At 33.4% G+C, this 19,659-nt stretch overlaps 3 protein-coding genes across 5 annotated transcripts; all 3 read left to right on the forward strand.

Annotated features, from left to right (window-relative positions):
• The first annotated feature begins 2,852 nt into the window (after positions 1-2,852).
• On the forward strand, positions 2,853-4,868 carry LOC148550545 (uncharacterized). Its single transcript, XM_088494531.1, has 4 exons — positions 2,853-3,249; positions 3,359-3,643; positions 4,040-4,576; positions 4,723-4,868. Exons 1-4 carry the CDS (start codon positions 2,853-2,855, stop codon positions 4,866-4,868), a joined length of 1,365 nt encoding a protein of 454 aa, XP_088350657.1.
• Positions 4,869-4,995: 127 nt separating this feature from the next.
• LOC148550546 (uncharacterized) lies at positions 4,996-6,063 on the forward strand. The gene is made up of 3 exons (XM_088494533.1): positions 4,996-5,159; positions 5,267-5,327; positions 5,578-6,063. The coding sequence occupies exons 1-3, from the start codon at positions 4,996-4,998 to the stop codon at positions 6,061-6,063; spliced, it is 711 nt and encodes a 236-aa protein (XP_088350659.1).
• An 8,910-nt stretch (positions 6,064-14,973) lies between these two features.
• Positions 14,974-19,241, forward strand: LOC107609003 (poly(ADP-ribose) glycohydrolase 1). Of its 3 annotated transcripts, none has more exons than XM_016310816.3 (12): positions 14,977-15,291; positions 15,408-15,602; positions 15,754-15,857; positions 16,303-16,507; positions 16,609-16,713; positions 16,968-17,086; positions 17,437-17,580; positions 17,897-17,990; positions 18,110-18,307; positions 18,385-18,447; positions 18,685-18,830; positions 19,070-19,241. In XM_016310816.3, the coding sequence occupies exons 1-12, from the start codon at positions 15,043-15,045 to the stop codon at positions 19,101-19,103; spliced, it is 1,656 nt and encodes a 551-aa protein (XP_016166302.3). In that variant the 5' UTR covers positions 14,977-15,042; the 3' UTR covers positions 19,104-19,241. The 3 variants fall into 3 exon arrangements, with proteins under 3 accessions (XP_088349816.1, XP_016166302.3, XP_088349817.1); XM_088493691.1 differs by having other exon boundaries at positions 18,685-18,823; XM_088493690.1 differs by lacking the exon at positions 19,070-19,241 and having other exon boundaries at positions 14,974-15,291; positions 18,685-19,068.
• Positions 19,242-19,659: the final 418 nt, after the last annotated feature.

Genomic DNA, 19,659 nt, shown 5'->3' on the forward strand with positions numbered 1-19,659 from the left:
ATCATATCATGAATATCCACACATACACACTTAATTTCCAACACACATAACCAAGAAATCCAATAGGGTTTGAGGGTTCTTACCTCACCAACAGAGAATTGGGAGAAGACTTGGCAAGTCCACTAAGTTAATTCGATCCTAAACACCGAAATTACACAAAATCTAAATACCAAAGCCCAATGATTTTTGAAACTGTAAATGGAGAAATTGAGGAAGAAAATGTGACTTTCTTACCTCACAATGTACCGGGCTTTGTAGAGCTTGACTCCGCAGACGCGTGGCCAAAACAGTGCAGCGATCGGAGCTCAGAGCGAAAAGTTATGTGGATTTGATTGAGAATCAAGGGTTTGGTGCTTTGGTTGTTCTTCCCCCTTTTTCCAAATTGTTTCCAGCATGGTTGAGAATGAAAGGGAATAAGGGAAACTGGGTTTAATTAAATGGCTAGGTTGGATTGGGCCTGGTTTGGCCCGTTCGGCCCAATCTTGGGCCAAATTCTTTGGAATTACTGTCAAAATTATTATTTTAATTAGCTCTATCCTATTTTGCTATAAAATTAACATTTCTAATTTTTTTATTAAAAATTAATTTATTGATTAATTACTCGCTAATTTTTCGGGGTTTACAATTTACTTTATCTTATATTGTTGCGAAACTGAAAATTAATTATCTATATAATCAGGAGCGGATCCAAAAATTTTTTGAAAAAGGGCCGAAAAAATATTTATTTAATTAAATATTGTATTATATAATTGATGATATCATTTTATTATTATTATTTTTAATAAAAAGTTATTAATAAGTACTATATTAAAATAGGAAGTTCTACTCCAAAATAATAATGTCATATTTGATATCATTTATAATAACTAAAATTCTAATTTTTATCCTTTATTATTATGAAGAATATAGATTAGTTAATCTTATATTTTTGTATATATGAGTATAAAATAATTTAGCAAACAAAATATGTAAAATATTCATACTAATATATAATTTATTTAATATGTTATTAATTTAATATCGTAAGAAAATAAATAAATGTTGAAATAATTTAATTTATATGTATTCACTTTTTTACCATTCAATTAGAATTTGTCATAAAAATTAAAGTATTTTTTATATGATAATAGATTTGAAAGGTTAGGAAAAAATTAAAAACATAAAAGAAACAATAAAAAAAATTCATTAAAACAAATGGCTAATGAAAAAAATGAAGAATTTAAGGAACAATTAAAAAAGATTTATAGATAAAAAAGATTATTCTAAAAAATGTAATACACTATTAATATTCAAAATGTATATTAATCTTCAAAATGTAACAATTGGGATTTGAACCCAAGTCATGGGACAAAAAAAAGCTCAATTTTAAAGTTGAATATATCGTCATATAATATATAGAAGTTTTAAATCCTTTCGGCCAGGAGGGGGAGCATGGCCCCACTGGCCCCCTCTAAATTTGTCCCTGTATATAGTTAAAGTATACACTAATCTTAAATTTATGTGTCATATGTTAAAAGTAGATTGCAAAATATTGATTTAAGTTTTCGGACTCAATTCCATTTAATCATTCAACTCATTTCTAATAAGCACTTAAATTAATTTTACTATTTTAACATTTTGAATCGGTTTCTAGATTAAAAAAATTAGTTTTTGTAATTAAAGTTATACAAGACTGCATCTTAATTTTTTGAAAAACTTTATTTTTATTTTGCGTAAACTGCTATACTTTGTCATCTCATGCTACTTTCCTTTGCTAATTCCTTTTCCTTTTTCATAGATTTTTGGGATATTGGAGATCCCAACTATACATGCCAATATTACAAAACTCTATTCTAGTATGAAGAGCGCATAGAAAAGCATTACAATCCTAAATTACCAAAGTTCAGCCTATGCTGCCGACAAGGTCAAGTTCAACTTCCTATGATGCAAGATCCTCCTGAGCCATTGAGGAGGCTTTACTTTGATAATAATTAAAAGGCCGAACATTTTTTATCGAATATTAGAAGCTATAATAGTATGTTCGCTTTCACATCATTTCGAGGCAAGATACACAGGTCGATTAATGAAAGCCGTGGACCCCCAACGTTTATTTTGCACGGTCAAAACTATCATTTAATGGGGAGCTTGCTTCCACTGGATGGAGGAATAGTAAAATTTGCACAATTATACATATATGACACCGAAAATGAGATAAAAAATAGAATCCATGCTGTGAGGTAAATTCAATACATTTTAATTAAATTTTGGAATAAAGAAAGTATGATTTGGTTGAAATGTTATACACACGGTCATGTTAACATCCTTTCTTGCTGATTCTTTGTAGCTCAAAGGATAAATTGAACAAACTCCATGCGGATATAGTCTCTACTATCAAGACTATCTTGGACGATCATAATGTCCTTGCAAAGTCTTCTCGACTTGCTTGCGATGCACTCGCAGCGAACGCTACTGATTCAGTTCGCCTACGACTCATAGGCAAAAGAGGCCAAGATGGAAGGAGATACAATTTGCCTTCGGTATCTGAGGTTGCTGCCTTAATTGTCGGAAATTTTGATGGATCCACAAAAGAATGAGATATTATTGTCAAAACTAAGTCGGGAGCACTTCAAAGAATAACAGAGCTCCACCCATCTTATCTAGGCTTACAGTATCCTCTTTTATTCCCATATGGTGAAGATGGATGGAGAGAAGATATTGTGTTGAACCGAGTTAAGAAAAACCCAACAGATGAAGACAAACATGTCACAATGCGGGAGTTTTTCGCATTTTGAATCCAAGATCGGGGTTCTCACAATGGTGTCCTTTTACAATCCTATCGCTTATTCCAACAGTTCTTAGTTGATGCATTCTCAATGGTTGAAAGTGCTAGGTTGAAATACATTTACACCCACCAAAGCGATTTTAGAGCTGAGATATACCATGGGCTTCGAGATGCTGTATTCAATGGTGAGACAAATGCTACTTCAAAAGGAAAGAGAATTATACTACCAGCAACATTTACTGGTGGTCCAAGATACATGATACAAAATTATCAAGACGCTATGGCAATATGCAGATGCGCTGGTTATCCAGATTTATTCATCACCTTTACTTGCAATCCGCAATGGGATGAAATACAATGGTACTGTGCAAAGCATAAAGTCAAACCAGAGGACAGGCCAGATATGGTTTGCAGACTATTCAAAGTAAAACTGGACAAGATGATTAAGGATCTTAGATACAACAAATTATTCGGGGCGAAAAAAGCAGGTATGCAACTGAAATACATATTTCAGATTTTTATTGCTACCATGAAAATACTTCATCATATCTTAGCTTAGTGGTGTTAATACTATTCAGTTTCTGCCATTTTTCTCAGTTATCTATACAATAGAATTTCAAAAGCAAGGGCTCCCACACGCACATATACTACTATTCTTGCATGAACAAGATAAATATCTAACTCCAGCAGATATAAACAAAATTATTTGTGCTGAAATTCTGGATCCTAATGTGGACAATGCATATTACGAAGTTGTGAAGACTTTTATGCTCCATGGTCCATGTGGTATTAGCAGGCCAACTTTGCCTTGCATGGATGAAGGACGTTGCATACATCATTTCCCTAAGAAGTTTAATGAAGTTACCACGGTAGACAAAGATGGTTACCCAGTTTATAAGCGTTGAAACAATGGACGCACAATCAAAGTATCAGGAATTCATCTTGACAACAAGTATGTCGTGCCATATAATAGATTGTTGTTACTGAAGTACCGTGCTCACATTAATGTCGAATGGTGTAACCAGTCAAGATCTATTAAGTATTTATTCAAATATGTAAACAAAGGGAGTGATCGTGTCACAGCCTCTTTTTGCACAAACTCCACCGGTGAAAAATCAACTAAAGAAGTTGATGAAGTGAAAATGTTTTACAATTGCCGATATATATCTCCATGTGAAGCTGCTTAGAGGATATTTTCCTATGACATTCAAAACAGGAATCCATCCGTGGAAAGGCTTATCTTTCATTTACCAGATCAACAACCTGTTGTCTTTACAGATGACGAATCATTACTTGATGCAGTTGCAAAGGCGACTGTTAAAGAGTCCATGTTTCTAGCATGGTTTACAGCTAACAAAGAATATGCTATAGCTAGAGAACTAACCTACAACGAGTTTCCAAGCAAGTTTGTTTGGAAATCGTCACCTAGAGGTTGGGAACCCAGGAAAAGTCATCAAGTCATTGGAAGGATGATCTTTGTTCCACCATCATCTGGTGAGCTCTATTATTTAAGGTTGTTGTTAAATATTATAAAGGGACCAATAAGCTATGCAAACATTCAAACTTACAATGGTGTTATTTACTCATCATTTCGAGATGCATGCTATGCACGCGGCTTGCTTGATGACGACAAAGAATACATTGATGCTATTGAGGAAGCAAGTCATTGGGGCTCGGGTTATTATTTGCGAAAGTTGTTTGCGACTCTATTTTGGTCTAACTCAATGGTGCGCCCCGAAGCTGTTTGGGAAAAAATAGCCATGCTATTGAGTGATAGAATTTTGCATGATCATAGAGCCATGTTTGGCCTATATGGTAAGCAAACGATTGCAATAAATATCTTTTTAATTAAATTTAAAATCTTTAAAATGTTGCCTATATATTTTTGTTGTCTTTCTTTTATCCATAATCAATTTTCGTGTACAATAGTAAATGATATTTTTACCTTCTCAACATTTCAGATCTAGCTTTGAGTGATGAAGAATTAAAGAATTTAACGTTGATTGAGATCGAGCAAATCTTGAACAGTAATGGAAAAAGCTTACGAGATTACCTGACCATACCATTTCCATCAGGAGATACTGACCATTTCAGAACCCGAAACTAAATGATCTTTGATGAGTTAAATTATGATCGTGTTACATTATAAAAGCAACATACTAAGTGCCTCTCCAATTTAACTGCAGAGCAAAGAAAGGTTTATGATAAGATCATCAACGCTGCAAAAAATCAACATGGACGTGTATTCTTTTTTGTATGGCCACGGAGGTACAGGAAAGACTTTCCTTTGGAAAACTTTAGCTTCGGCACTAAGATCAAAGGGACAAATAGTCTTAACTGTTGCATCTAGCGGTATTGCCTTTCTATTGCTACCTGGAGGTCGGACTGCACATTCTAGGTTTGCTATACCATTAACTCCAGATGAGTTCTCAACTTGCAACATCAAATAAGGAAGTCCGTTAGCAAAATTGATTGTAACAGCTAAGCTCATAATTTGGGATGAAGCTCCTATAATGAGCAAATTTTGCTTCAAGGCACTGGATATGACAATGAGAGATTTGATGAGGTTCAAAGATGATCAGAATCGAAAATTGCCTTTTGGGGGAAAAACAATTATTTTCGGTGGGGATTTTAGACAAATCTTACCAGTGATCCCAAAAGGAACAAGACAAGACATTGTAAATGCATCTTTAAACTCATCATATCTATGGCAACATTGTGAAATATTAAAGCTCACTGTAAACATGCGACTACAATGTATGGCTACAGATACTCCGGCAGAAGATTTAAAGCAATTTGCTGAATGGATTCTTTAGGTTGGCAATGGAACATCTGAAGGAACATGTGATGGAAGCAGCATGATTAACATACCTCCTGAATTGCTTATCACTAATGATCCTATACAGGCAATGATTGAAGCAATCTATTCTGATTACATTGCTGACATGGCTAACGAAAGCCACTTGAAAGGTCGAGCTATTTTAGCTCCTACAATTCATGTTGTAGATGAGGTAAATGATTACATGACTGCAAAGAACAACAATCAATGCAGGACCTATGTTAGTTCCAATAAGTCTCTGTCCGAAGGAGGTAACAATGAAATTGAAGGCATCCACACACCAGAATCTTTAGCAACACTTAGGTGCTCAGAGCTTCCAAATCATGAATTGAAGCTAAAGGTCGGTTGTCCTGTTATGCTTATCAGAAACATTAATCACTCATCAGGGCTTTGCAACGGTACCAAATTGATAATTACAAGACTTGGGGATAAAGTTATCGAGGCAAAGTTATTGAATTCCTAGAATGATACTAACACCATCAGATGTAAGGATACCATTTAGATTTCAAAGGAGACAATTTCCTGTTATGCTATCTTATGCAATGACAATAAACAAAAGTCAAGGACAATCGTTGGACCACGTCGGATTGCTACTGAAAAAACCAGTGTTTACATATGGCCAACTTTATGTTGCCATCTCAAGAGTCACAAATAAAAAAGGTTTGAAAATTTTAATTGCTCATGATGAAAACACTAACAACACAGAGAATGTTGTTTATCCCGAAGTCTTTAGAAATATATGACAATGGATTCAACTTGAGGTATTTTTTTCTTTATCTTCTCATTTCTATATACATCCATGGTCCCTTATACAAACCTATTGCTCCAACTTTGATTTATTATCGGCCATGATAATACGTTTGACCAACATTTTTTTCTTTTTGGAATTTATATAATAACCTGTAATTTTCTTATATTATTCTCAATCTTGCAGATCTAGCAACAACACCAACATATTGAATATTAAATACTACCAATCTTACCACATGACATATCCTATCATTACAGAAGATTAAGACTTACATGGCTTATTTTAGATATGTCATTCTAACTATTTTGTTGTACCTCTATTACATTAAATCTTTATCCTTTTCGTAGTTTTTACACTGTTAAAACTCCATTTCATTTCTTGCTACCTATTTCTTTCGTTAGACTCATTCTAAGTGTTCATATTTAATACAAATCAAATCTTAATCAATCAAAATGATAAAAATATATACGAATTAATTTTATCTAATATTCAATTCATCACATCCTTAGTTACGGACAAAAACATCGCATAAACTTCATTAGTTTTTCTTTTTCCTTTATAGAAACTCTTTTCATTTTTTCCAAAATTTTAATAAATTTTTTTACAACATACAGAATCTCTTTTACTTTTTATACCAAATAAAATACAAAATATAAACAGACATTCATGTCATTATAGTTTGCATCTGTATTGTCCGCGCACCGCACGAGTATCTTTCTAGTTAATCTATTAATATATAATAAGCAACTAGTGCTTGATCCATTCATCGACAAGTGTCAAGTTTATTTACTCGACAAGTGTTCACACTGTTTGTATGACAAGTGGCACAATAAAAAAGTAAAGTAGAGTTCAAATTTTGAAACAAAGAAGAATTGATTTTGAGCGCAATCTTTCTCCTTTTGGATCAAAATTTAAATGTGTATATCTGAACCATTTTGAAATCAGTGTTTGAGGAAACAGATTTAAATTCAGGATATTAAAATTCATTTCTTTCCTCAGCTTTGTTTATCTCTCTTTCTGTTATTTCTTTCTCAAAAGCGCTCTCTGTAATTGAGGCACAAACAGAGTGGCAGTTCAAAATACCTAGAGATATCACCAGCAAGAAAGAAGAGGGAGCTCGCTGGTGATGGAAGCAGTAACTGGCAGAGAAGGTAGAGTGGCGGTGGTTGGTGCAGCAGATGGCGGTAGAGGTTTTGAATTGGTCTTCATCGAGTAGCAGAGATTCCGAATAACAAGCCAGTGGTGATGGTGGCCGTTGATGCAGTAGTAAGGAGAAAGAACAGTGATAGCAGTGAGTGGTGTTGCTGCCATCAATAAATAAGGAGCAGCTGGCAGCAAGTTGTCGACACCAATGAAAAGCTTTGATATCCTATCGTCGGCTGTGTTTTTATAGATCTGAAAAATTACATTTCATTTTAGGAAATTTATGTGATCTATTTTTTATTTTTTTATTTTTTTTACAGTGGTAGCAGGTAACTAGGAGCTAAAATCATGTCTAGAAAATTCACTGAATTTGTCTGGTGACAGTGAATATAGTTGTGAATGAACTAGACACATAATAAGTTTCAAATGGTGATCACGTTATTTTTGTCATATGTAGGTATGCATTTTTTCTAATATATAATAGGTAAAAGATTAATACTTGCCTTATTAATGCCCTTGATTAAATTGGTGAGTGTTAGTTATCGTGGTTGTGGTGCATTTTGTTCAAAAAATTGATTGCATCAATCCTCCTGTAATATGTGTTTTGGCCTTTTTTTTTTTTTGTTTAATAATTAAGTTGGATGAAGTACTAGTTCTTTGTATCCTCCTAGACATTTATAAATCTAGAATTGGATTCCATTGTTTGCTTGAAACTCGATATGCAAATTCCATTCTCTTCTCCTCTAAATACACCATGTTAAAGGGTGAAGTTGAAATGGTAACATGCTAATCATTATGAGAAAGTATTGGGAGACAATGATATTAGTGTACAATGTGTACAATGAATTAAAAAAAAGAAATATTAAATATTAAATATTAGATTTCTAATTAATTATTTAATTTCAAAATTTAAATTTTGAAAATTTAGGATTAGCATTTAAACTCATTCACACTACGTGCGGTTATTCCTAATCTCACTATGACCTTCAATACAAGTCCAAAACTTGCCGTCATCTTCTCCAGTCCTCACCTCATGCCGCTGCACTTTCTGCCGGCCATACTGACACTGCCGCTGCCTCCCGCCAACACCGCCTCCACCTCCACCGCTCAGCAGGCACCTTGCCCTCCGAAGCTCAACCCAATGCTACTGCCTCTGTTTTCGCGTCACTCTTCTCCTGCGGCATTGCTGCGGTGTTGCACAACCCTCTCGTGGAGTTATTGATGTTGACAGCAATTGCATCAAGAACATATCCCACTAAGAAGTTGATATGGGCAATGTTCCCAAAAATAGATACTTGTTTTGATGGTAAAATTGGCAAGCACACCACACCATCTGCAACCTCTACGAAAGTATTGATTGGGCGTAGCACCACATGAGCCCCCTTGAAATTTGGAGTAATATGCGGTAATTCCCTCTCCCCCTCAACAATGTAACAAAGGCTTAATTGTTTGGTAGGGTTAGTCATCCTGGGAAGGCTTATGGCTTGTTCCAAAGCAGAAGTCAATTGAAGAACTCTCTCTTGTGGTAGGAATGTGAGCACTATGCTAGAATTAATGACGATATTCCTCTCTCGGCATCTTTGATCCTTTCAACCATTTAATATTAACTCAATAGCCAGATGGTTATTTTAGTAGGTATGCAGATGGTTATTTTAATTCTTATGTGGATGGTTATTTTGATTGGATTAGGTTAAGTTATACAATTAAAATATGTTGGATGTTCAATTTATTAGATATGCAGATGATTATTTTTATTATTGAGTAGATGGTTATTTTCATTATGGGTGTACAACGCCGGTGGTAGCATGTGGCAAGCCAAACAGCAATAGTAAAGTGGGATGATTATTGATGAAGGTTGGGGTGGCAACCGGTTGGGAAAGAAGAGGGTATTGGAGTGAAATATTTTGATAAATTAGGATTTGAGGTGGTTATTTTTTCGGAATAATTGAGTGGGTTTTTTTATTTAGATAATTTGTGGAGTGTTTTTTATTTTTGATATGTATTTGGGCCAAATTCAAAGCCCATTGTACACATTGTCAAGATTTCTCATTGTTTTCCTAGCGGAATTCTTATTGAAAGTTGTTGTCTCTTTTATCTATGTGATTTAGTGTTTGTTTGGGCGCCATTATCTGAATAAAAAAAGATTTTTTTCAACGGAAAAAGATCTTTTTTTAGTGTGTTTGACAAATTTCTAGTAGTAAAAATAAAAGCATTAGAAAAATAAAAAAAATATCTTTTTTGAAAAGCTGTAATTTACATCTTTTTTTAAAATATCTTTTTCATTAAAAAAAAGATATTTTTCATGTAATAAATAAATAAATAAGTACTTTTATATTGTTATACCCAAACATAATTGATAGATAAAAACATCTTTTGGAATGAGATATCCAAATATAAAATTACTTTTACTTTTCCATAAGATCTTTTAAAAAAAGATAATTCGAAAAAAGATCTTTTCTTAGAAGTTTATCCAAACAAGGCCTTACCTAGAAATAATAGGTTTATGTGTTCTGCTTTTTTACTTTTTCTGTTTTTCAGATCTATTTCTTTATTTTTAAATTTTTTGCATTTTGATTTCTTTAAATTTGTTTTCAGATTCACATTGTGCTTCTCATAAGCGAACAAGGAAAGTGAGGCTTACAAAGTGGTACTCCCTATACTCTTAAAAGGAAAATATCTAAGATAAATACTTACTTTAAGCTATGATCTAATATATTTCTTGTTTTCGATTTATACATACTAGAGTTGTGTGAGAACTTTATAATTACCTGTCTAAGATAATGTTTACCTGTTGCAGGAAGAACAATTGGGGATAATGCTAATGACATCACCAAATGGTAGCCTAATTCCTTGCGATTCTTCAATAATAGAATGCACAACCAACACTAAAAGTAAGCCTCACTTAGTTCTCTAATTTCTTATCATTTATAGATTTTGAAAATGTACAGAAGGCACTATAGTTATTTATTCATAATAATATAATGTTATAATCTTTTCAACTCCAAATTTATCTGTGGCATGGACAATATTTTACTTTTCTATTTCAGTTTAAATATAATACTCAAGAAAACTGTATATATATCCATCAAAACAAAAATATCTTCAACAAATTATAAGATGAGATGCATGAATGAAACTCAATTGTGTTAGATAATAAATATTTATATACTAAGATGAGATGCATGATAGAGTTGGGTGCTTTAGTCGGTTATTTAAATACAAAAAGGTGTTTATATTGGTATTTGTATTTTGATATTATCCCTTAAGAATTCATTTATTTAAGGTTGGAATATGAGGAAAGCATGGTGTCAGCCATCTTCTATTGCATTATTTGCTCAAATTAGTCTTGACTCTATCTCATACTCTTCCTTTAGGTCAGATTTTTAATTTAAAAATAAATTGAAGTTTTAAATGTTCAACTTTTACTGAAATTTGAAGACTCTTACAGGATTTCAATTGAAAGGCTTGCAGCAGCTCAAGTTGCAGTTTAAAAAATTTGTTAATCTGGTGTAAGATGGTTTTCGTTATAAATTGATGCTGAAAGCTTGCAAAAAATTTGGCCCCTATTTTACTAGATTCATGTATTGTTAGTTAAGTTGAATTAGATAATTAGTAATGTTCTTGCTTCTGTTTTATTTTTTGTAAATGACAGTCATCTTGGTTTAATAAAATATTTTTATTCCGAATTTCAATTGTGTTTTTTTGGAACAAAAACATTTCAGTGACTAATGCAGAGAACTATCTTCCTTAGTTACTATAATTTTTTTATGTTTGTGTATCTGATTTTCATTTTCTATATTATTTTCAGATACGTTATACCTGCACAACTTACGGTGAAGTATAGAGGGCTAAGTAGAGATGGTGAATTCAGAAATAACGATATTGAGACCAGGATCTAATACTGTGGAGTTTCCAATTAATGAGGTGTGTCTCATGCATTATTGTTGTCCTTTTTTTCTAGCTTTAGTTTTTTCATTCATAACATCAGAGTCCAAAGCATTGTATCATTAGAATGCGTAACATCTCTTGACCTAGATGGATCTGATGGACCTATCAGAAAAGTAGAAGCTTGCATTCTTCTTGAATCTTGAATTTGTATAATGCAATGGTAATCCATGCTGTGATAACAGGTCCTTAGAATAAGTATATGTAGTCTCTCATCATCTATGTTTTTATCCTCCCTACTGCTTTCCCAAATGCATGGATCCGAAGACCATAGGGGTAAACTAAAAGAGGGGAGGATAATTATTAGTGGGAAAATTCAGTTCTAATAGGTAACATTTAGTTTCTATTGGAGAGAATGGAGAATGGCGGATAGTAATAAACACTTAAAATTCCCACTATTTTAAGTAAACTTTGTTTCTTTAAGGCTTCTAAAAAGCATACATTATCATTGGTCTATTTCCTAAACTTATTAATCAATGAATCTTTTTTACATAAATTATCTTATCAAGATTAAGATATGGTTTTTTGTTCCAATAGTCCTTAAAGAGGACCAAAGAAATATCTTATCAAATGACCCTTATATTGATACATTTATCTTGAATGGCACTAGAAAAATGCAGTTTATCTTATTCGTTCTAATTCCAAATCAATTAAGAACTGAGACTCTTCTGTTGTAATTTGTTTACAACTTACAGCTAGGTGAATGCAGGGTTATTTTATGGGAAGCAAGTGCTTAGCACAGGATGCCCACAAGATACAAAATTTACAACTCAATTTTCCAAGGTTAGTTCTTAATATCTATTTTGTTATGTCTAACATCTATTGTCTTTTCACTTGATTTTATTATGTTAGAAATTTCGTTATTTTCTAGCATGAAGTATGAGAATCCTTTTTTCATTGCAGTTGGGAGAGCGTTTGGCAAAAAAAAGAAAGAAAAGATAGCAGCAGATGCTCTAGAGGTGTTTCCGTTGAGCAGCGGAGATGAAAAACAACAAGTCAGAGGTGACGAGGGTTGTTGATGCAGCGGAGATGAAGAACAGTGGCAGCGATGAGTTGTGAGTTGTGTTGCTCCCGTCATTCAAGAAGGAGCAGCTAGCGGCAAGTTGACCATATCGGTGAAGAGAACGCAGAGATCTGAGATCCTGTTGTCCGCCGTATTGCAAAGGTAATTTACTTTTAAAGGTTAGAAAACAAATAAAACTTATGAAGTGTTTCTTTGACCATTAAAATTCATCAAAAGATTGGGTTTCATAGATTTGAAAAACAAGAACACATTTCTTGAAAGGATATCATCTGTGAATGATCCTGAGAAGAAGGGTTTGATCTAAAAGGATATCATGTGTGTATGATTCTATTTTTATTTTTAAATTTTCTTGCTTTTTTATTTCTTTAAATTTGTTTTCAGATTCACTTTGTGATTCTCATAAATAGAATAGGAAAAGTGTACTGGATGGAGTGAGGGCAGTAATTTCAGTAAAGAAAATCCTATTAGTGGAAAGAACATCGGAGAAAAGACGTTATTTGGCATTGAACCTTTGTTTGTTGAAGAGATTGCTTTTGTGGTAAGTTCATTACTTTTTAAATCAACAATGTGTGAGCTTCTTTTTCAATTCTTTGAACATTGATATATTAGAAATTTTATTTTTATCATTGTACAATTTCTGTAGGTTGAAAATAGTCAGATGTTGCATATTCAATTTGTGAAAATTATTTCTTTGAAAGATCTAGCATTTTTTAAGTTCCTCCATTTCTTTATCCAGAACATATTGGTGATGTATCGAAAGGAATGTCGGCAGATCGCAAGATTATTTTTAAAGAGATACTATTCAAGTTATCTGATGTATGAATGTTAAAAGGATTAGATTAATTTCATTATCATCTCCATTTAAAATTAGATGTATCCTAAAGATAATTGCATTACAAGTTACTCTTCAAAGTGAGGATCATAAAGTAGTACTTCCTGTACTCTCAAAAGAAAACATCTAAGAGAGACACTTACCTTAAGGTATTTCTTTTTTTATTTCCTCTGCACTGCACCACTTCAGTTTATAGCTGAATCTTAATTTAAAAGAATTAAAAAAAAATCTCCAACTAAGTAGTTTTTTTTTTTCCTTTATACATGTATGCATATGCAATGAATTAATTACATATTGGTGTTTGCAAAGAATGAGTTATTAATAGGTTTTTGTAAAGTTATCATAAAGCATTCCAATAAGCAATAATATTGGTGTTTCTTAAGGTCCTTTAATGCTTTGCTTTAATAAGCATTCCATGCTTTGTTCTATCTTTGTGTAATTCTAAAATTATTATTGAAAAGTTTGACTAAAGGAAACTCATACACGTTTCCGTTGTTCAATTTGAAAATTTGATTTTATAGCTCTTTTTTTTTAGATTTATACATGATAGGGTTGTGGGAACTTTATGATGATTTGGAGAAGGCTTTTATTTTTGTTTGACCAAGTGATTTAGTGTGTTTGTTGTTGTTTACAGTTTTTGTTGTTGGGTGCAGTCCTATCTTCAAAGATGTATTTGATAAGTGTATAGGCTAATTGATCAATAAGTGTTCCGTTTAAATGTATCAAAATATTCAGATAACATTCATTGAACGGTAAGTTTCAACCCTTTTAAATCTATGGTTTAAATATCTCTTTTGCCCATATTTTGTTTCTTTCTTAGTTCACAAATCATAATAGAATTGAATACTAATTAACCATTTTTGTAATCATGAAATTGAAAACCAAATTACTTTTATTTAAATTTCAGAGATGAATCTTATTTAACTATATATGTAAATTATGACCAAGGTTGCGAGAACCGAACTGATCATTGAACTGGTCAAGTAACTAGTTCAATGGATCAATGGTTCAACCGTGGTCGAACTATGGTCGAATCGATTTTGTTAAATATAAAATAAAATTATTAAAGATACAATATAAATCTTTTAAAATTTAAATTCAATCATTCATGGCATAAAATTCTATATCCACATTCAATCAATAATCACCAATAATAATTAATAATAATGTCAATAATTACTTAATTAGACAAAACTCACTCAATTGATGCCAAATTACTAATTAGAAATATCTATGAACCAATCTCAGCAATAAAAATTGATACAACCTCAAAGAAGAAAAGTCTAATATATTGCGGAGATTGGTTCATAGATATTTCTAATTAGTAATTTGGCATCAATTGAGTGAGTTTTGTTTAATTAAGTAATTATTGACATTATTATTAATTATTGTTGGTGATTATTGATTGAATGTGGATATAGAATTTTATGCCATGAATGATTGAATTTAAATTTTAAAAGATTTATATTGTATCTTTAATAATTTTATTTTATATTTAACAAAACTGATTCGACCACGATTCAACCACGGTTGAATCATTAAATCATTGAATCAGTTATTTGACCGGTTCAATGACTGGTTCAGTTCTCGCAACCTTAGTAAAAAGAAAAGTAAAAAGTAAAAAAGAAAAAAAAATAGAAAAGAAAAACAAGAGAGTATCAAATATTGTTGGGCACACATGGTTGCGGTTGATTTGAAGAGTATTCGCTCCTTGTTAGTGAAACGGCGTAACAAGAAAAAGAGAAAAATGGAGAAGAGGGAAGACCTGAGATCGATTCTGCCGTACCTACCGGTGGTGATGCGTTCTTCCACACTGTTTTGGCCGTCGCAAGTGGTTGAAGCGCTCAAAGAACTCGCCAGAGGACCTCTTCACAGCCACGTTGACTCAGGCCACATCCTCTTCACCGCCATTGAAGACATCAGAAACTCTCTTTCTCTCTCTTCCAACTCCTTGGCTCCTTCCACTTCTCTTGGATACTCCCTCTTCTTCGACGAGGTAATTACACACTCACACAGGTGCCATTTTGGGTTTTCCCACTCAATTTTCAATTTTGAATTGTGGGTTCTTCTAAAGTTGGGATTTTGGGGTTATATGGTGTTGCTTTGTTTCAGCTGATGACTAGGGAGGAATCAAGGAAGTGGTTTGAGGAGGTTGTTCCAGCATTGGGGAGCTTGCTTTTGAGGTTGCCATCTTTGTTGGAAGCACACTATGAAAATGCTGATAAGGTTTTAAATGTGGGAGCTATGATTGGAACCGGTCTTCGCATGTTGGATTCACAGGAAGCAGGGATTGTGATCCTTTCCCGGGTTTGCTTCTTTTGCTGAGTTTATATGATTTTAAATTACGGTTACTTGCTGTATTGTATGTTGTGTACTCAATAATATAACTTGCTTAATGGCTGCCACTGCTGATGACTATGGTTATTATAGTCAACCTTATCAATTCTTTGCTTTTTAGGAGTTGATTGCTGCTCTTCTTGGGTGTTCGCTTTTTTGCCTATTCCCGGACCATGACAGATACATGAAACAGCTTCAAATAATCAATTTCGATCAATTGTTTGCGTATGGAATCTATAGCTTTTCTCTCTCTTTGTTAATTTGCTGTTTTAGTCTTTTGTTTTTCTTGCACTGTTGGAGCAACAGCTGAGTTGTCTCCGTCTTCGTGTGACCTCAAGGTCACGGGTTCAAGCCGTGGAAACAGCCACAGATGTAATTTTAGGTTAGGCTGTGTACATCATACCCTGCGTTAAGGCGGGAGGCTTGTGCACCGGGCTGCCCTATTGGTATCAAGATGATGCAGCCAATGTCATGTTGTTTTCTGTGTGAAATGGTGACTGAATGGGTGTGAAAAATAGGAAGAGAGGGTATTGATATTGCTCTAGGTTCATTTTGTTCTAATATTTATCTATTATAAAATTATGTCTGGTTGCAAAAATTTCTGAATGTATTAGTAAAATTGATGTAAATTTTGGATAGAACAGATCAATTATGCTTTCTTCATTTTCAGGAGTCTATATGAAGATTACAGTCAAAAGCAGGAAAGTAAGATTCGATGCATCATTCACTATTTTCAAAGGATAAGTTCTGATATGCCTAAGGGTGTTGTCTCTTTTGAGCGAAAAGTACTACCCTTTGAAGGTGATGCTGATCTAATTTCTTACCCAAATTCTAACTTTTGGAGCACTTCGGCTATACCTCTTTGCAAATTCGAGGTAATTGAAGGAAATTCATTTTCTACTACTAGGAGGCCAATTTCTTTTTGGTTGTTAATGAAATATTTACTTTACAAGGTAATACTATGGCATTTTCATAGGTTCACACTTCAGGACTCATAGAAGATCAGTCAGGTGAAGCTGTTGAAGTGGATTTTGCAAATAAATATGTTGGTGGTGGTGCTCTTGGAAGGGGATGTGTACAGGTACAGTGTAGTATTACCATGAGACCTAAATTCTTGGCAAATAGGATAGCTGTTTAGATCATAGTTCCTGATATGTTTTACATGCATATGTATATGGTGTGGGGTACATTTTGTATTAGCAACTTTTATCATTTTATAGACACTGTAGATTGAGGTATTGTTTTGCCAGGTGAAAATTTTTGCCTGCTGATTTGTAATTTTTCTTCTTTTTATTTTTATTTTTATTATATATCTTTTGTAATTGTCTGATATAGGAAGAAATTCGCTTCATGGTCAGTCCAGAATTGATTGCTGGCATGCTTTTCTTGACAGCCATGGAGGAAAACGAGGCTATAGATATTGTTGGCGTTGAAAGGTTCTCTAATTATACAGGGTGAGCACTACAAAATGGTTTTCACTTCTAATCGGAGAAGAATATTTTTAATGCCTATTGCTCGAGTAAGGTGGAAGAAAATTATGTTTCTTCATCATTATGCTTAGCATAGTGTATTTCCTCTGTTTTTGCCTCTGTTAATGTTTGGCTATTATTTGTATTTGCTTTTTTTTTTTTTTTTTGAAATGGTTAAATTCGACATCTGTTTTTCTTCTCACTGTTTTCTGTTTATGCACTGAGAATAAAAAGGATCAAACATTTTATTGTTCTTTGTGTTGCTGCATGTTTTCCAATATGGTATTTATTGTCCTTCGTAACCTAATGATAAAAGTATATCCTGAATTCTTTAGGTATGCATCATCATTTCGATTTTCCGGTGATTATGTGGATGAAAGGGACGTAGACAATCTTGGAAGACGTAAAACCAGGATTGTTGCAATTGATGCATTATGTAGCCCAGGGATGCGACAATATAGGGAAAAGTTTGTATTACGGTTAGTAAATCTTGGTTTATGTTCCTGAATCTCTATAAATGGGTGTTTTGTATGTATCCGCTGCAAAGTTGAAACTCTTTTCAAACTTTGTTTTAGCTTTATTTTCTCACTCATTTCGAGGAATGTGTATGATTTACGTCGAGAGATAATTATAAATAGTAGCCATACTTCAGTTTTGTAATTATATTTTTCTTTCATTTATTATGGTCTTTTCCAGTTCAATTCCTTTAAACTAATGTGTATTACAAAAACAATTATTTGGGAAAATATTATTATTTGCAACGGTTAAAAAAGTTCAAATTGCTAATTCCTGTAGAGAGCTCAATAAGGCATTCTGTGGTTTTCTATACCAATTTAAATATCAGAAGTATCAGAAAATATTACAAGAGAATGGATGGTCATCTGAACAGGTTGGTTTTCATCATGTCTGTCAATAAACAAAGAAATTGGATTTTTGGTTGAACAGCCATGTTTGAGTATGAAATTCTCATAAAAGATATTTCCGGACATTTTCTCTTTTTCTTTGCAGTTTGACGCTTCAACGCTAACATATATGGAAACAAGTGAAGGAGAAATTTCAAATCATGAATTCGAAAAATTTCAAAATAACTACCAACAGATGGAGCAGGGCAATAATATTGGGGTTGCAACCGGAAACTGGGGATGTGGTGCATTTGGAGGAGATCCTGAACTAAAGGCTATAATTCAGTGGCTTGCTGCTTCACAGGTAACACATATTTTGATTATTTTCATTCTTTGGCGACAATTCAAAATGTTGAATTCGTGTTGGTTCCTTCCATGCAGGCCCTAAGACCTTTCATAGCATACTACACATTTGGCTTGGAGGCGTTGCAGAACCTAGACGAGGTAATTTGAATTTTCCTTCTTAATGGTGTGTTGGCAGCTATCTTTGTGGTTTGTTTTCAATGAATATCATCATTATCCGTTGCTTCCTTCGTCACTTGTTTCTCTGCAATTGGTGGATGCTGTCCATCCATTGAGTATCTCCATCCAGCTGAGTGCTGGCAACATTTTCAGCTTGAGATGGACTTGTTTTGATGTTAAGATTCTTAGTAGGAATTTTTTGGGTTCGATGTTGTGCAGGTGGCTAGTTGGATTTTGTCACAGAGATGGACGGTTGGGGACCTGTGGAACATGCTGATTGAGTACTCGACAAAGAGATCAAAAGGCGAAACTACTGTTGGCTTCCTCCGATGGCTTCTACCATCATTGTATGGTCATGGTACTAGGCTCAACTCATCAAACTCACCTTGATCAATTGTTGATTGCCTGTCCTGCTCTAGCTTTGAGAAAAACTTGTAATTACAAGAAAGAAGAAAAGGATGAAAGAGTCGTTCTTTTCTTAGAATTTGTGTTTTCTATGTACAGTTTGATTTGGAGACTGCACTTTTTATCATTCTTTGGTTTTGTATCATTGAAAATTGTATAACATAGTTGGAATTTAAGAATCCTTCATTCATTGTCATAGGTCCTTTGATGGAGATGGGTGTTTGGTGACCTGAAGGTTCTTGGATGGATGAGTTTAGCTATGTCTATATTTCTAGAAAATGTTGTATTGTTTATAAGAACTAATGGATTCATTTATTGTATGTAATAATAACAAATGTGAGGTTATAGTAAGTATTTGGTTTCCTAACCAATGATGTCGAGTTCAAGTCTTAGGAATAGAAAGAACATTTTTTGACAATACCCAAAAAAAAATTATGATTTTTAAAGAGAAGAATAAAAGAAGGGTATTTTAAGGGGAAAAAAATAGACATTGATTCTCTTTGTTCCCTTTCTTTCCTTTTTTTTTTTTTTCGAAAGACAAGGCAATTGGTATCCAAAAGAATGATACATTTCGACCCTTGTCCCGGTTTATTGCGAGGCGAGGCATACTATTATGATGACTTGTACGTTAAGTGCCACGTTGATAACTGGAAAATGGATAGGGACCCATTTATCCCTTCTTCACCCTTTTCAACCTTCTTTCCAAGGATCAAATTCAGTGGTGAACTTTGAGAATATTAGTAGCAACAGAATAAAAAAATAGGCCCTTGTTGGAAGCCACAATAGAGA

The sequence above is a fragment of the Arachis ipaensis genome, chromosome B7 (genome assembly GCF_059453495.1).
Source record: "Arachis ipaensis isolate K30076 ecotype BB chromosome B7, ASM5945349v1, whole genome shotgun sequence".
Taxonomy (NCBI): Eukaryota; Viridiplantae; Streptophyta; class Magnoliopsida; order Fabales; family Fabaceae; genus Arachis; species Arachis ipaensis.

Bases quoted from the DNA above. Each gene is read 5' to 3' on its own strand.
- LOC148550545 (XM_088494531.1), top strand. From the start codon at position 2,853: ATGGTTGAAAGTGCTAGGTTGAAATACATTTACACCCACCAAAGCGAT. The intron at 3,644-4,039 runs GTTACCCAGTTT...TTGTCTTTACAG, and splicing joins TACCACGGTAGACAAAGATG to ATGACGAATCATTACTTGAT. The intron at 4,577-4,722 runs GTAAGCAAACGA...TCAACATTTCAG, and splicing joins AGCCATGTTTGGCCTATATG to ATCTAGCTTTGAGTGATGAA.
- LOC107609003 (XM_088493690.1), top strand. From the start codon at position 14,974: ATGGTTGCGGTTGATTTGAAGAGTATTCGCTCCTTGTTAGTGAAACGG. The intron at 17,991-18,109 runs GTTGGTTTTCAT...TTTTCTTTGCAG, and splicing joins ATGGATGGTCATCTGAACAG to TTTGACGCTTCAACGCTAAC. The intron at 18,448-18,684 runs GTAATTTGAATT...GATGTTGTGCAG, and splicing joins CGTTGCAGAACCTAGACGAG to GTGGCTAGTTGGATTTTGTC.
- LOC148550546 (XM_088494533.1), top strand. From the start codon at position 4,996: ATGGACGTGTATTCTTTTTTGTATGGCCACGGAGGTACAGGAAAGACT. The intron at 5,160-5,266 runs GTTTGCTATACC...TTTGGGATGAAG, and splicing joins GGTCGGACTGCACATTCTAG to CTCCTATAATGAGCAAATTT. The intron at 5,328-5,577 runs GTTCAAAGATGA...TGGATTCTTTAG, and splicing joins ACAATGAGAGATTTGATGAG to GTTGGCAATGGAACATCTGA.